Here is a 15,438-nt window from a genome sequence, read left to right as displayed (position 1 = left end):
CAGTAGTTGTGGCTCACGGGCTCTAGAGTGCAGGCTCAGTAGTTGTGGCACACGGGATTAGTTGCTGCGCTGCAGTGGGATCTTCCCAGACCAGGGCTCGAACCCGTGTCCCCCGCATTGGCAGGCAGATTCTTAACCACTGCGCCACCAGGGAAGTCCAACTCTTAATTTTAAATGTTTTTATTATTTTCTTTATTTTTATTGTTTAATCAGTCATTATAATTTTAGTAATATTTCCATTTACATTTAAGCTTATAATGAGAACAGAATAGTGTTATGGAAATACTGAATTAGTGCCCTCTTCTAATTACTTTTTTTCAGTGACCCTTTTTATTCTGTATATTAACTGACATTTAAAAAGATGTTTACTTTTTAATTAGTCTGTAGAATGAGAATTAAAGGTCTTTCATCCACAGTAGTATTAGAGAGTAAACATAAGTGAAAGTACCTTGTACATGTCTGGCACACAGTTCATGCTCAATAAAAACAGTGACCCAAATCTCTTCTCCTTTTACTTTTTGGAAGTTACTAATGTGTTGATGTTTCCTGAATTATATATGACTATCTGTACATTTTTATGGTGCTTGAAACTAGAGGGAAAATTAGGCAAATTAAAATGGAAGGTGCTTTAAAATTTTTATTTCATGTAAATATAGAATAGTGTTACATCTTAATAATGATACTGGGTTTTTACCATAGAAGTATTTTTTTTTCTTTCTGTTAAATGTTACACTTCAAAATAGGGAATTTTAGAAAACCAGCCCTTGGTGCTATCTGTGCATATACATATATTTTAGATACCCTTGGTGAATCATTTTATTTTTATAGGCCACCAGTCTTTTTATTCACAGAATTGAAAGTTTGAATACATGATTGTTAAGGTCCTTTCCAGGTTTCCAGTACATACCTACCTTCTGGCTCAGTGCTTTCTAGGAAGAAAGCCGTCTTCCTGGAATAGTGAGTAAAGATCCACACAGTTGTGTGACTAATTGTGGTGGATTGATCATTTCTAGTTGTTTGGAACTGGCCAAAAGGATTGAAGTTATGGAGTAGGATAGAAACATGTTGGTCGGATAATAGCTACAATCACACTTCAGCAGCATGAATGTTTAAAAGATATCAGTTATCTAAATTTTTCTGTTACCCTTGTGTTCTAGAAAATGAAAGACATTCATATGGAGGATTTTTCTAAAGACAAGGAAACAAATTGGGATTTTCTACCAACTGGAAGAATTGAAAGTACAAGAACTGGGGAGTCTCCACCAGATACTACAAGTTTTTCTAAAGAAAAAGACAGTAACGAATTTCCACTCTCCTCACTTCCTGCGGGTATTGACCAAGAGGTCTTTAAGCAGCTTCCAGTAGATATTCAAGAAGAAATCCTTTCTGGAAAATCTAGAGAAAAAGTTCAAGGGAAAGGAAGTTTGAGTTGTCCATTACATGCTTCTAGAGGAGTATTATCTTTCTTTTCTACAAAACAAATGCAAGATGGTTCCTTAAATCCTAGGGATCATTTATCCAATACCAAACAGATATCCTCTGTATCTCCCTGTGCACCAGGAACATCAGGTTTAAATAGCAGTAGTTCCTCTTATGTGTCTAGCCAAAAGGATTATTCACATTATATAGACAGTAACTTAAAAGATGAACTAATGAGTCAAGGACCTAAAGAGTCTCAAGGATTCCACTTCTCAAAAACAGACCCTGCTGTATCTGTTTTCCATTCATTTCCAAATGTGCAGAGTGAGCAACTTTTCTCCAAAAACTGCACTACAGACAGCCATAAACAACCGATGGCAACAGTCTTTATTCATGAAGGACTTACAGAAAATAGAGAGCAAGATTCTACCGAAGAGAAAATTACTTTTCCTTCTGACATTGATCCTGAAGTTTTCTATGAACTACCAGAAGAGGTACAAAAAGAACTGTTGGCTGATTGGAAGAGAACAGGATCAGATTTCCACACTGTACATAAATAAGCATGCTCAGAAAAAAGGGAAAGACGTTCTCAGATTAACAGTTTATTAAGCTCTTCTAAATTAAACACTAATACTTTCAATAATGTAGAAACACAATATAAAATGTTCCAGATAAAGCAAACATAGTTATGGGAAGTAAATTCTGGCACAAAGCATAAAAATATTCGTAACAGAAATAATGTAAAATATTACCTTCCTCTTATTTCTAAAGCTATTTTATATTGCTTTTCAATAAAAAGAATATCATGGTCAGCATTAGTACATTTTCCATTCATTGTGGAAGCATTGGGAGGAAGATATATATGACTGTATATAAAAAATAGAGTGGCCAAATCATTGGTATGCTGTACCAAAGAGCAGGTTTTTTCTATGAACTATGGAGTTGCTCAAGAAATTCACCTCATTAGGAAATAGCTATAAGAAATTCTGTTGCCAGCTAACCTGCTAAAAATGTATGTCTTTGACTGAAGTACTATGTACCATTCGATAAGTTGATTTAAAAAAAATACCAAAGCAATGTATATTCAATTAATGATTCTTAGTATACCTAGAACCTACCACAATGCCTGGCACACAGAGGGTGCTCAGTAAGTATTGAACGAATGAGTTGTGTGGCAGAGGCCCAGCAGGGAATTGGTCTGGGGAGTGTATTTGTTGTAAAGAACTAGAAGGAACTCTCCATACAAGTTGATTAAGGGAAGGATGACACTAGAAAAATTCAAAGGGATAGGTCTTTAAGAATGTCAGATAATGGAAGAAGTCCATTTCCTCTGGCTAGTCTGTAGGGTCTAAAAACAATGGATTAGGTGTGTTTTAATCTCTACAATTTTGTAGATGAAGATTTGGAGATGAGATTAAGGATATCATACCCACAACAGATATACACAGTGACTAAATTGATGGGTATCCTATTTCTCCCATTGTTGTTGCGTTCCCCTTTTGCCTTCAAGATTAAGAATCAGATATAAGCTTGTGGACATTTTATAATTTGCAGGACATAGAGGATGTTTCTAGAAGGCACCAAAGTGTGGGTCAGCATTGGATTGGAGCAGGTCTGTTCTCAAGTTTATATCCTTTCCAGATATAAGAAAGAAAGGATGATAAAAATAAAGTGTACAAACATGAATAAAAGTTGTTTAAAAATATTTTCTTCCTGGTGAGGACTTTTAATTAGTTTTAGATTTCTTGACATCTGAAAATCCCCTAACAAGGATTTTTAACAGGGAGTTGGGGTTATCAAAAACAATAACTTGGAGCAAGAATGTCAGAAATTATTTACCATGCAAATATTTAGTGCTTAGGATCAAAGGCTATAGAATTTTCTACATGCAGTATTCTGGTAAGGTAGTTAAAATTCATATGAAGGGATATATTACTTTTTTGGATAATACATTTTTACAAAGTTTCTAATAATCCTTGTAATTGTTTCAGCCAGAAACCATTGGACAACTGAAAAGTTAGAAAAAAAAAAAAAAAGGTTAAGAAAAGTAAAGTAAACAGTTTGGGACAGTTTAAAAAGAGAAAATAAAGTAGTAAAAAGTACACTTTCTTAAGTGAGAATGCAAGGGGTATATCACCGCTCTGCTATTTATTTATTCTGTGGCCTTAAGTTGGTCTTTCAACATCTTTGTGCCTCAGCGTCTGACTTTTTAGATTATCTCTTTATCTCTATCTACTTTTAATAAAATAATCTCTTTTTTCTTTGGTGTTCTACAGGTTTACTCTAATGTTTGGAGATGTGAATTTCTTTTTATTTATTCTTGGTGTATGCTGGCTTTCTGTATCTTTCAATTCATTTTAGTTCTATTAAATTTTTAGCCACGCTTCAAATACTGCTGCTCTGTTCTTCTAGGACTCTGATTGCACAAATGATGGACTTCCTTACTCTATCATGTCTTTAATCTTTCATATTTTTCATCATCTTGTTTGTGCTGCATTTTGGTTAATTTCATCAGCTCTGTGTCTTATTTAGTAATTCATTTTTCGGCAATGTCTGATCGATTTAAAAACACTAATGATGGTTTTAATGTCAGTAGTTATATTCTTCATTTTATTCTTTTTCTAATCTTCCTGTTTATTCATTATAGTCTCTTGTAAGTCCATTTCTAATTTTAAAATTTTCATAAGTATTTCATATTCTATTTCTGATCATTTCAGTATTTTAAGTCTTATAAGTCTAAATTTTTGTGTGTACCATTGTGTACTAAATACTGTTGTGTACTATTTTGGCTTGTTTTCTTTAGTGTGTGGCTAAGCTAAATCTGTGGGAAAACAAAGGACCTAAATTGTGTATACTTTCCTTCAGATGTGATTTTGCATTTGCTTCCAGTGAGGCAGTACCAAACCCATTGGCACCACTGTAGCCCCGGCAAGGTTCCTGACTGAATGCAGTTTGTCTTTGTCTTATTTTCAGCACTCAGACAAGTTTGCTTTTTGCCTGATGCTTCCTGCTCCTTTCCTGCTTTTGTTTCAGCTCAATTTTTTTTTCCCCTGTGTGAGTGTAGAGGGATGGGACCTGGAAATTTCTCTTACATAGCACAACCCAGCAATGAATTAAATCGTTTGTTTTCTTCAGAATCTAGTGTTTTGTATTGGGAGAACACTTAAGAGTATCTATCCCACCATAGTGCAGAAGTGCAAGTCTGTTTGGATTTACTTTTTCCATCTTATTTTGTGCTTTCTATTTTTTTCTTTTTCTATGCTATGCTTCTTTCCCATCCTTATCCCTTTACTGTCTTCCTTTTGGCTTGGTTGAATTTTCTATTTTCCTTCTACTGATTTGAAATTTAAACATTCTAAGTTTTTGATTATCCTTAAAAATTTAACATACTTAACATCTAAAAATTGTATATATCTGTACCCTCTTTCCAAACAACACAAAGATGTTAAAATATATTAATTTTAATCAAATTCCTCTAGTTCTTTATATAACCTCCAAATTGGATATTGTTAATATTTTATGTAGTTAATGTTTGGGTTTGCTCACATGTTTATCTTGGTTGGTGGGGGGGAGGCTCACCTTTTTTTCTTGTATTGCGGATGTTTCTTCAAAATAGGATTATTTTTACTTTCTTAAATTATGTCTTCAGAACTGTGGATTTAGAATTGACTTCTCGAGTTGTTTTAAAATATATTTACTTTTATCTTTGGAGGTCTGCAGTTTTTACTATATGTCAAAATATATATTTATTTTTATCATGTTTGGGATTTGGGTGCTTTCTGAATCTGCGGATTTATGTCTTTCATTGAATCTGGATTAATATCAATATTTTAAAATTTCTGTTGTCAAATATGTGTACAGAAAAGTACATAAATGAATGGACATGTTAATGGGTAATCATAAGCGAAAACTATGTAACATCCAGGTCAAGAAATAAAATATATCAAGGGATCAGGAAGTTTGGAGTTTTTTTTTTAATTGAGATATAATTGATATATAACATGTTTCATGTGTAAGACATATTGATTCAGTATTTGTATATATTGCAAAATGACCACCATAATAAGTCTAGTTAACATCTGTAACCACACATAGTTAATTTTTTTTTTTCCTTGTGATGAGAACTTTTAAGATCTAAGGAAGTCAAGAGTTATTCTTGGAGTTTCATTACATAGGGAGGATTTAGTAAATTATTGGCCATGTGATTGAACTCCATCTCCAGCTTCCCTGTGCTACCCTCCCTGGATGTCAGGCTGGCTCAAAGCCTCAACATTCTAATCAAGTGGTTGGTCTTTCTGATGTGGGCTATCTCCATCCTAAGTCATCTTGTTGATATAAGCTATCTAGGGACCCACAAGGAATCACCTCATTAGCATACATTGTCAGTGTCCATGATGAATAAAAAAGACACTCCCATTTGGGAAATTCTAAATGTTTTAGGAGCTCCATGCCAGGGACTCTGGACGAAGAGCAGAAAAATTCTTCATTCTACTGCAGAACATTTTGAAATAAGTTTTGAGATGTTTTATGGCCCCAAATGTGCTGTAACTAAGTAAATATTCTGTGTCTGCTTGAATATGTATTTTGCTGTTGGTGGAGTGTTGTTTAAATGCCAATTAACTTAGTGTTCAAATCTTTTTTTTTTACATTTTTAAAATTCATTCATTGATTTATTTTAACATCTTTATTGGAGTATATTTGTTTTAAAATGGTGTGTTAGTTTCTGATTTATAACAAAGTGAATCAGCTAAACGTATATATATATATCCCCATATCCCCTCCCTCTTGCATCTCCCTCCCACCCTCCCTATCCTACCCATCTAGGTGGACACAAACAACCCAGCTGATCTCCCTGTGCTATGCGGCTGCTTCCCACTAGAGATCTTTTTTTTTTTCCTTATTAGTTATCCATTTTATACACATCAGTGTATACATGCAAATCCCAATTGCCCAATTCATCACAACCCCACCTCCACCCCCCGCCGCCTTCCATACGTTTGTTCTCTACATCTGTGTCTCTATTTCTGCCCTGCAAACCGGCTCATCTCTACCATTTTTCTAGGTTCCACATATATGCGTTAATATATGATATTTGTTTTTCTCTTTCTGACTTACTTCACTCTGTATGACAGTCTCTAGATGCATCCACGTCTCTACAAATGACCCAATTTCGTTCCTTTTTATGGCCGAGTAATATTCCATTGTATATATGTACCACATCTTCTGTATCCATTCATCTGTCGATGGGCATTTAGGTTTCTTCTGTGTCCTGGCTATTGTAAATAGTGCTGCAATGAACATTGGGGTGCATGTGTCTTTTTGAATTATGGTTTTCTCAGGGTATATGCCCAATAGTGGGATTGCTGGATTGTATGGGAATTCTATTTTGAGTTCTTTAAGAAACCTCCATACTGTTCTCCATAGTGGCTGTATCAATTTACATTCCCACCAAGAGTGCAAGAGGGTTCCCTTTTCTCCACACCCTTTCCAGCATTTGTTGTAGATTTTCTCATGATGCCCATTCTAATTGCTGTGACGTGATACCTCATTGTAGTTTTGATTTGCATTTCTCTAATAATTAGTGATGTTGAGCAGCTTTTCATGTGCTTCTTGGCCATCTGTAAGGCTTCTTTGGAGAAATGTCTATTTAGGTCTTCTGCCCATTTTAGGATTGGGTTGTTTGTTTTTTTACTATTGAGCTGCACGAGCTGTTTATATATTTTTGAGATTAATCCTTTGTCCGATGATTGATTTGCAAATATTTTCTCCCATTCTGAGGGTTGTCTTTTGGTGTTGTTTATGGTTTCCTTTGCTGTGCAAAAGCTTTGAAGTTTCATTAGGTCCCATTTGTTTATTTTTGTTTTTATTTCCATTACGCTAGGAGGTGGGTCAAAAAAGATCTTGCTGTGACTTATGTCAAAGAGTGTTCTTCCTATGTTTTCCTCTAAGAGTTTTATAATGTCAGGTCTTACATTTAGGTCTCTAATCCATTTTGAGTTTATTTTTGTGTATGGTGTTAGGGAGTGTTCTAATTTCATTCTTTTACATGTAGCTGTCCAGTTTTCCCAGCACCACTTATTGAAGAGGCTGTCTTTTCTCCATTGTATATCCTTTCCTCTTTTGTCATAGATTAGTTGACCATATGTGCATGGGTTCATCTCTCGGCTTTCTATCCTGTTGTATTGATCTATATTTCTGTTTTTGTGCCAGTACCATATTGTCTTGATTACTGTAGCTTTGTAGTATAGTCTGAAGTCAGGGGGTCTGATTCCTCCAGCTCCGTTTTTTTCCCTCAAGACTGCTTTGGCTATTTAGGGTCCTCTGTGTCTCCATACAAATTTTAAGACTTTTTGTTCTAGTTCTGTAAAAAATGCCATTGGTAATTTGATAGGGATTGCATTGAATCTGTAGATTGCTTTGGGTAGTATAGTCATTTTCACAATATTGATTCTTCCAATCCAAGAACATGGTGTATCTCTCCATCTGTTGGTATCATCTTTAATTTCTTTCATCAGTGTCTTATAGTTTTCTGCATACAGGGCTTTTGTCTCCCGAGGTAGGTTTATTGCTAGGTATTTTATTCTTTTTGTTGCAGTGGTAAACGGAAGTGTTTCCTTAATTTCTCTTTCAGATTTTTCATAATTAGTGTATAGGAATGCAAGAGATTTCTGTGCATTAATTTTGTATCCTGCAACCTTAGCAAATTTTTCTGGTGGCATCTTTAGGATTCTCTGTGTATAGTATCATGTCATCTGCAAACAGTGACAGTTTTACTTCTTCTTTTCCAATTTCTATTCCTTTTATTTCTTTTTCTTCTCTGATTGCTGTGGCTAGGACTTCCAAAACTATGTTGAATAATAGTGGTGAGAGTGGACATCCTTGTCTTGTTCCTGATCTTAGAGGAAATGCTTTCACTTTTTCACCATTGAGAATGATGTTTGCTGTTGCTTTGTCGTATATGGCCTTTACCATGTTGAGGTAGGTTCCCTCTATGCCGACTTTCTGGAGAGTTTTTATCATAAATGGGTGTTGAATTTTGTCAAAAGATTTTTCTGCATCTATTGAGATGATCATATGGTTTTTCTTCTTCAATTTGTTAATATTGTGTATCACACTGATTGATTTGCGTATATTGAAGAATCCTTGCATCTCTGGGTTAAATCCCACTTGATCATGGTGTATGATCCTTTTAATGTGTTGTTGGATTCTGTTGGCTAGTATTTTGTTGAGGACTTTTGCATCTATATTCATCAGTGATATTGGTCTGTAATTTTCTTTTTTTGTAGTATCTTTGTCTGGTTTTGGTATCAGCGTCATGGTGGCCTCATAGAATGAGTTTGGGAGTTTTCCTTCCCTGCGATTTTTTGGAAGAGTTTGAGAAGGATGGGTGTTAGCTCTTCTCTAAATATTTGATAGAATTCACCTGTGAAGCCATCTGTTCCTGGACTTTTGTTTGTTGGAAGATTTTTAATCACTGTTTCAATTTCATTACTTGTGATTGGTCTGTTCATATTTTCTATTTCTTCCTGGTTCAGTCTTGGAAGGTTATACCTTTTTAAGAATTTGTCCATTTCTTCCAGGTAGTCCATTTTATTGGCATAGAGTTGCTTGTAGTAGTGTCTTAGGATGCTTTGTATTTCTGTGGTGTCTGTTGTAACTTCTCCTTTTTCATTTCTAATTTTATTTATTTGAGTCCTCTCCGTCTTTTTCTTGATGAGTCTGGATAATGGATTATCAATTTTGTTTATCTTCTCAAAGAACCAGCTTTTAGCATTATTGATCTTTGCTATTGTTTTCTTTGTTTCTATTTCATTTATTTCTGCTCTGATCTTTATGATTTCTTTCCTTCTGCTAACTTTGGGTTTTGTTTATTCCTCTTTCTCTAGTTCCTTTAGGTGTAAGGTTAGATTGTTTATTTGAGATTTTTCTTGTTTCTTGAGGTAGGTTTATATAGCTATAAACTTCCCTCTTAGAACTGCTTTTGCTGCATCCCATAGGTTTTGGATCGTTGTGTTTTCATTGTCATTTGTCTCTAGGTATTTTTTGATTTCCTCTTTGATTTCTTCACTGATCTCTTGGTTATTTAGTAATGTATTGTTTAGCTTCCATGTGTTTGTGTTTTTTATGTTTTTTTCCCTGTAATTGATTTCTATTCTCATAGCGTTGTGGTCAGAAAAGATGCTTGATATGATTTCAATTTTCTTAAATGTACTGAGGCTTGATTTGTGACCCAAGATGTGATCTATCCTGGAGCATGTTCCATGTGCACTTGAGAAGAAAGTGTAATCTGCCTTTTTTGGATGGAATGTCCTATAAATATCAACTAAATCTATCTGGTCTATTGTGTCTTTTAAAGCTTGTGTTTCCTTATTAATTTTCTGTTTGGATTATCTGTCCATTGGTGTAAGTGAGGTCTTAAAATCCCCCAGTATTAATGTGTTACTGTCACTTTCCTCTCTTAGAGCTGTTAGCAGTTGCCTTATGTATTGAGGTGCTCCTATGTTGGGTGCATAGATGTTTATAATTGTTATATCTTTTTCTTGGATTTATCCCTTGATCATTATGTAGTGTCCTTCCTTGTCTCTTTTAACATTCTTTATTTTAAAGTCTATTTTATCTGATATGAGTATTGCTACTCCAGCTTTCTTTTGATTTCCATTTGCATGGAATATCTTTTTCCATCCCCTCACTTTCAGCCTGTATGTGTCTCTAGGTCTGAAGTGGGTCTCTTGTAGATGGCATATATATAGGTGTTGTTTTTGTATCCATTCAGCCAGCTTTTGTCTTTTGGTTGGAGCATTTAATCCATTCACGTTTAAGGTAATTATCGATATGTATGTTCCTGTGACGATTTTCTTAATTGTTTTGGGTTTGTTTATTGTAGGTCCTTTCCTTCTCTAGTGTTTCCCACTTAGAGAAGTTGCTTTAGCATTTGTCATAGAGCTGGTTTGGTGGTGCTGAATTCTCTTAGCTTTTGCTTGTCTGTAAAGCTTTTGATTTCTCCATCGAATCTGAATGAGATCCTTGCTAGGTAGAGTACTCTTGGTTGTAGGTTCTTCCCTTTCATCACTTTAAATATGTCATGCCACCCCCTTCTGGCTGGTAGAGTCTGCTGAGAAATCAGCTGTTAACCTTATGGGAGTTCCCTCATATGTTATTTGTCATTTTTCTCTTGCTGCTTTCAATAATTTTTCTTTGTCTTTAATTTTTGCCAATCTAATTACTATGTGTCTCGGCCTGTTTCTCCTTGGGTTTATCTTGTATGGGACTGTCCGCGCTTCCTGGACTTCGGTGGCTATTTCCTTTCCCATGTTAGGGAATGTTTCAACTATAATCTCTTCAAATATTTTCTCGGGTCCTTTCTCTCTCTCTTCTCCTTCTGGGACCCCTATAATGTGAATGTTGTTGCATTTAATGTTGTCCCAGTGATCTCTTAGGCTGTCTTCATTTCTTTTCATTCTTTTTAATGTATTCTGTTCTGCAGCAGTGAATTCCACCATTCTGTCTTCCAGGTCACTTTTCCATTCTTCTGCCTCAGTTACTCTGCTATTGATTCCTTCTAGTGTATTTTTCATCTCAGTTATCATATTGTTTATCTCTGTTTGTTTGTTCTTTAATTCTTCTAGATCTTTGTTAAACATTTCTTACATCTTCTCGATCTTTGCCTCCATTTTTTTTCTGAGGTCCTGGATCATCTTCACTATCATTATTCTGAATTCTTTTTCTGGAACGTTGCCTCTCTCCATTTCATTAAGTTGCTTTTCTGGGGTTTTATCTTGTTCCTTCATCTGGTACATAGCCCTCTGCCTTTTCATCTTGTCTATCTTTCTATGAATGTGGTTTTTGTTCCACAGGCTGCTGGATTGTAGTTCTTCTTGCTTCTGCTGTCTGCCCTCTGGTGGATGAGGCTATCTAAGAGGCTTGTGCAAGTTTCCTGATGGGAGGGACTGGGGGTGGGTAGAGCTGGCTGTTGCTCTGGTGGGCAGAGCTCAGTAAAACTTTAATCCACTTGTCTGCTGATGGGTGGGGCTGGGTTCCCTCCCTGTTGGTTGTTTGGCCTGAGTCAACCCAACACTGGATACTACCTGGGCTCTTTGTTGGGGCTAATGGTGGACTCTGGGAGGGCTCACGCCAAGGAGTGCTTATTATTGCAGTAATCAATAATTATGAAAGCTATTAATTTTATATTAAAAACAATGAACAATTTTCAGTTATTGAGTAGGGAAAGAGATTGACAGTTAATATGAATGTTGAAAGAGTACCAATACTTGATAACTTTATGATGAACACATATCCTTGAGTCAACAAAAAATGTGTGGTTGTTTTGTGGCATTATTTTGTTAATAGATTACTACAAAAGTTAATACATACAAGTGGGGAGCTGTTCAACAAAACCCTGAAAATATGGTATTGGCTTCAGTAGGGAGTTGAGAAAACTGTTAGCAGAGGTTGAAATAATGACGAGGAAACTGCTTTATTAAAAAGCTTTTATGAAACATTTGATAAAACAGCTGCCTATGGTACCTTGGAAAACAGAAAATACACCTAATTAACTTTGGGGTTTGGGCAAGTTTATCTCCAGGCAAAATGTAGAAACCGCCACCTGGTGGCTTTTAGCTACATGGAGTATACTACGTACAAGAACGAGTTGAACTTTAAAAAAAAAAAAAAGATGGTTAGGTTGCAAGCAGAAGTTAAAGGTAACATAGAGAGCCAGAACTGCTAAATTGGAAAACTTGTCACCTTATCTCCAGCCACCCCAGTTAGCAAAGTCTCAAAGTGACATGTGAACATGTGTCAAACATCAAATGAACACTGTGACTATCAGATATTTTGATAAGACTTCTGAGAGAGTTAAGGTGGTGCTGAGATCTTCTGAAGTGGACAAAAGCCTAAGGGTGTGGTTGCACAGAAGTCAGATCCAAAATTAGCCATAGGAAAATCTAGAGAAGTATATGTTGATACCAGTTATGGGGGTGTGGCTTTTGAATATGTAATGGACCATAACCAGACAGTTACAGAAAACTCAAAAGTTTTAAAGAGAGTACTACTAGCAAAAACACCAACTGCCTGGACGAAAAGAGGGGTCAAGCTATACAAAGGTCTCTGGGCTCTTGACTTTCTGGGTAGGAAGCATCCTGAGAAAGTTATTCAGCTGCTAACAAGGATCATTTCTTCACAAAGAATAAAGGAGGGTGATGGGAAAAGGAGGGCATCTCAGATAGTGTGACAAAAAGCTGGAGAACAATGAGTCAGGGAGCAGCTCCCAGAGAGCAGGGTTGGGTCTAATCAGGGAGCATTTCCCTGTCGTCAGAATGGACGTCAGCCGGACACGCAGGCTCAGCGGCCATGGCTCACGGGCCCAGCCGCTCCGCGGCATGTGGGATCTTCCCAGACCGGGGCACGAACCCGTGTCCCCTGCATCGGCAGGCGGACTTTCAAGCACTGCGCCACCAGAGAAGCCCCCAAAGTTCATTTTGAAACTCACAGAACTGAAGAAACTTTCCCCAGATTTTATGTCCAAAGGAGTTAGTAATATCATTATGTGTGCCACTTGAGCCTGTGTATTGAAGGGGTACAATATAGTGACTGTAGGTATAGTCTAGAAGCTGACAATACTGAGAAATCATTTTTCCCTGCACATTATTGTCAAACTTGAAAATGTAGACTTCTAAAAATTTTAAACAAAATTATAATACATATTTTTTGATAAAACTTCAGATTTATCCTTATGTCCCAGTTCATTCTATGATGGTGATAATAGGAGCTGGCCTTGATTTGGACAAATACTGATTTTAATACTCACCTACTGTTTGACCAAAATGTATATTTAATTCAATGTACTTCTATTTTTACATAGTTTAAAATTATAAATTTATTCTATTGTTGTTAGATATCTTAAGACATGAAAGACATTTAGGATGAAGCTCATTTTCGTTGACAGTGGATGCAATTTTATATTTCAAATAGTCTTGATAATTTTTCTAACTTCTTATGAGATCTAATTACATATATTGTTATTGTTTACTTTATAATGTTGCAAAGATCTCACATTAATGAAACGTCAGCTCTGCTATATTCTCGTTTTTGCTTTCATTATTTGCATTTTCAATCCTTAGTTTCTTTATAGAAATCTTTTAAATTCACTTCTCCATTTTCCAAGGGTTTTTTTTTCATTAAAACTATATCAATTTAACTGTAACCCTAGAAAACCCAATTTGTCAAAATATACTGAAAGCCAACAATCACTTTCAAAACTTCCACATTGTGGAACTTATTCTTACTCCTCAGAATGTCTTCTATAATATGTCTCAGGACCCTTTCATAACTGGTGAAGTGTGACACTGTAGGCAAGGTACACAGCATATATTAGTGATTTTTTGAAAAAAATGAACATAAGTAGAAGTTGTAATATTTTATTTCTGCACCCCAGTAGAACTTCCCTTTTTCTTTTTCTACTACAGATGCTAGAATACCTTCAGATGCCAGGCCTGGCCATGTGTTCCACTCTTGGCTAATGAGATGCGAACATCTTGGATTGAACGTGGAGGTTTCCAAAAAGGCTACGTACCAGGATGAAATCAGCTAAAATGTCTTTTAGGTTTTACCCTTCTTTGTCCTGCTTGGAACGCTGGGACAGTGCCACTGGGACAGAAAGACAGAAGCTACAATCGAAGCAGAATCGAGTGACGTAAAGAGCCTCCCCGGTCCCAATTATTATTAGCTCTGTACTGCACACTCCCAGACTTCCTGTGTGAGAGCAATAAACCTCTCAACATTTATGTTCTTTGAAAGTCCTCTTTTTCTGCAGCCAAATATTTTCTTAACTGATATAATCATGTTGCACGGTTCTGGTTCATTAATGTTATATGTCCAACATCACAGTTAGATAATATCCAAGATTTGAAGGTGCATAGGGAATAAGCATTTCATTTGATTAAACATAAACATTTTGTTTTGGTAATTCCAGTAATGTCTGAATATCTGAAATTATTAGGAGAGCTGTATGATTAGAAAGATTATTTAAAATATTTAAGGAAAAATCTAAGTTTAGAATTAAATTATTTTTATTTTTCATATTACTTGGATGACAGTATTACCTTCAAACTTTTGCGTTATATAGGATTTTCGTTATTACAGATGACACCTTCCATAATACTTCTTCATAGGGTCTTTCCTAGAGCATACATTTTAAATTTTGATGAAGATTAATTTGCTATTTTTCCTTATATGGATCATACTTTTGGTATCCAGTGTAAGAATTCTGCCTAGCTGTAGGTTCTGAAGATTTTCCTCCTAGAAGTTTTGTAGTTTAATGTTTTACATTTAAGCCCATGTTCCATGTTGAGTTAGTTTTTGTACAAAGTGCAGGATTAGGCCTTTGGATGTCAGTTACTCCAACACCATTTGCTGAAAGGCTGTCCTTCCTCCAATGAATTGCTTTGGTACCGCTGTCAACCATCAAATGTGATTTAATATACTCCTGAGAATAGCATATGACATTTGACATTTTCACCTCTTTTTACCCATTCTGATGTTCTTCTTTCCTTTCCAAAGGACTCTGGATCCTATTGAACCTTCCATCTCAGCAGGCAGTCTCCTAGTTGAGGTGTAATGCGAGGACTGGTGGGTATGTACATTCAGCTCCCCACTAGGCCCTGCTCTCACCACCCTGGTGAAAGTAGAGCACTGACCGACCCTCACTGCAGATGTGAGGGGGCAGCTCAGCTCCCCTTGCTGGCAAAAATGGGCACTGATTTGCATAGATTTGTTGCCTCCAAGTGCAAATATAAGCTCAGCTCCCCACTGGGTCCCGATGACACCAGGGAGGGGAAGGGGAAGTGGAGTACTGACTGACCCCATGTCCCACACCTTGCTTCACCTTGTTGATGCAAGCTAGGAGCAGAGGCCCAGATTCCCACTGAGCCCTGCTGACACCAGTGAGGGTATATTAGTTTCCTATAGCTATCGTAACAAACTACCAAAATTTTGGTGGCTTAAAGGAACAGAACTTTATTC

General features: G+C 36.2%; 1 protein-coding gene across 2 annotated transcripts in view; it reads left to right on the top strand.

Moving 5' to 3' along the window:
• Positions 1-14,346, top strand: part of POLI (DNA polymerase iota) — a 35,036-nt gene extending 20,690 nt beyond the window's left edge. The window contains exon 9 of one of the 2 annotated variants that reach the window (XM_029231806.1): positions 13,884-14,346. In XM_029231806.1, the coding sequence (XP_029087639.1) occupies positions 13,884-14,008 (125 nt within the window). In that variant the 3' untranslated portion in view covers positions 14,009-14,346. Of the gene's footprint in view, positions 1-1,157; positions 5,371-13,883 lie in introns of those variants that run through there. The other variant, XM_029231814.1, reaches the window with a different exon arrangement.
• The last annotated feature ends 1,092 nt before the right edge of the window (positions 14,347-15,438 follow it).

The sequence above is a fragment of the Monodon monoceros genome, unplaced genomic scaffold (assembly GCF_005190385.1).
Source record: "Monodon monoceros isolate NGI ecotype Baffin Bay Population unplaced genomic scaffold, NGI_Narwhal_1 Super_Scaffold_1, whole genome shotgun sequence".
NCBI lineage: Eukaryota > Metazoa > Chordata > Mammalia > Artiodactyla > Monodontidae > Monodon > Monodon monoceros.
Note: the sequence above shows the minus strand (reverse complement) of the source record. Positions and strands in the feature narration are given on the sequence as shown.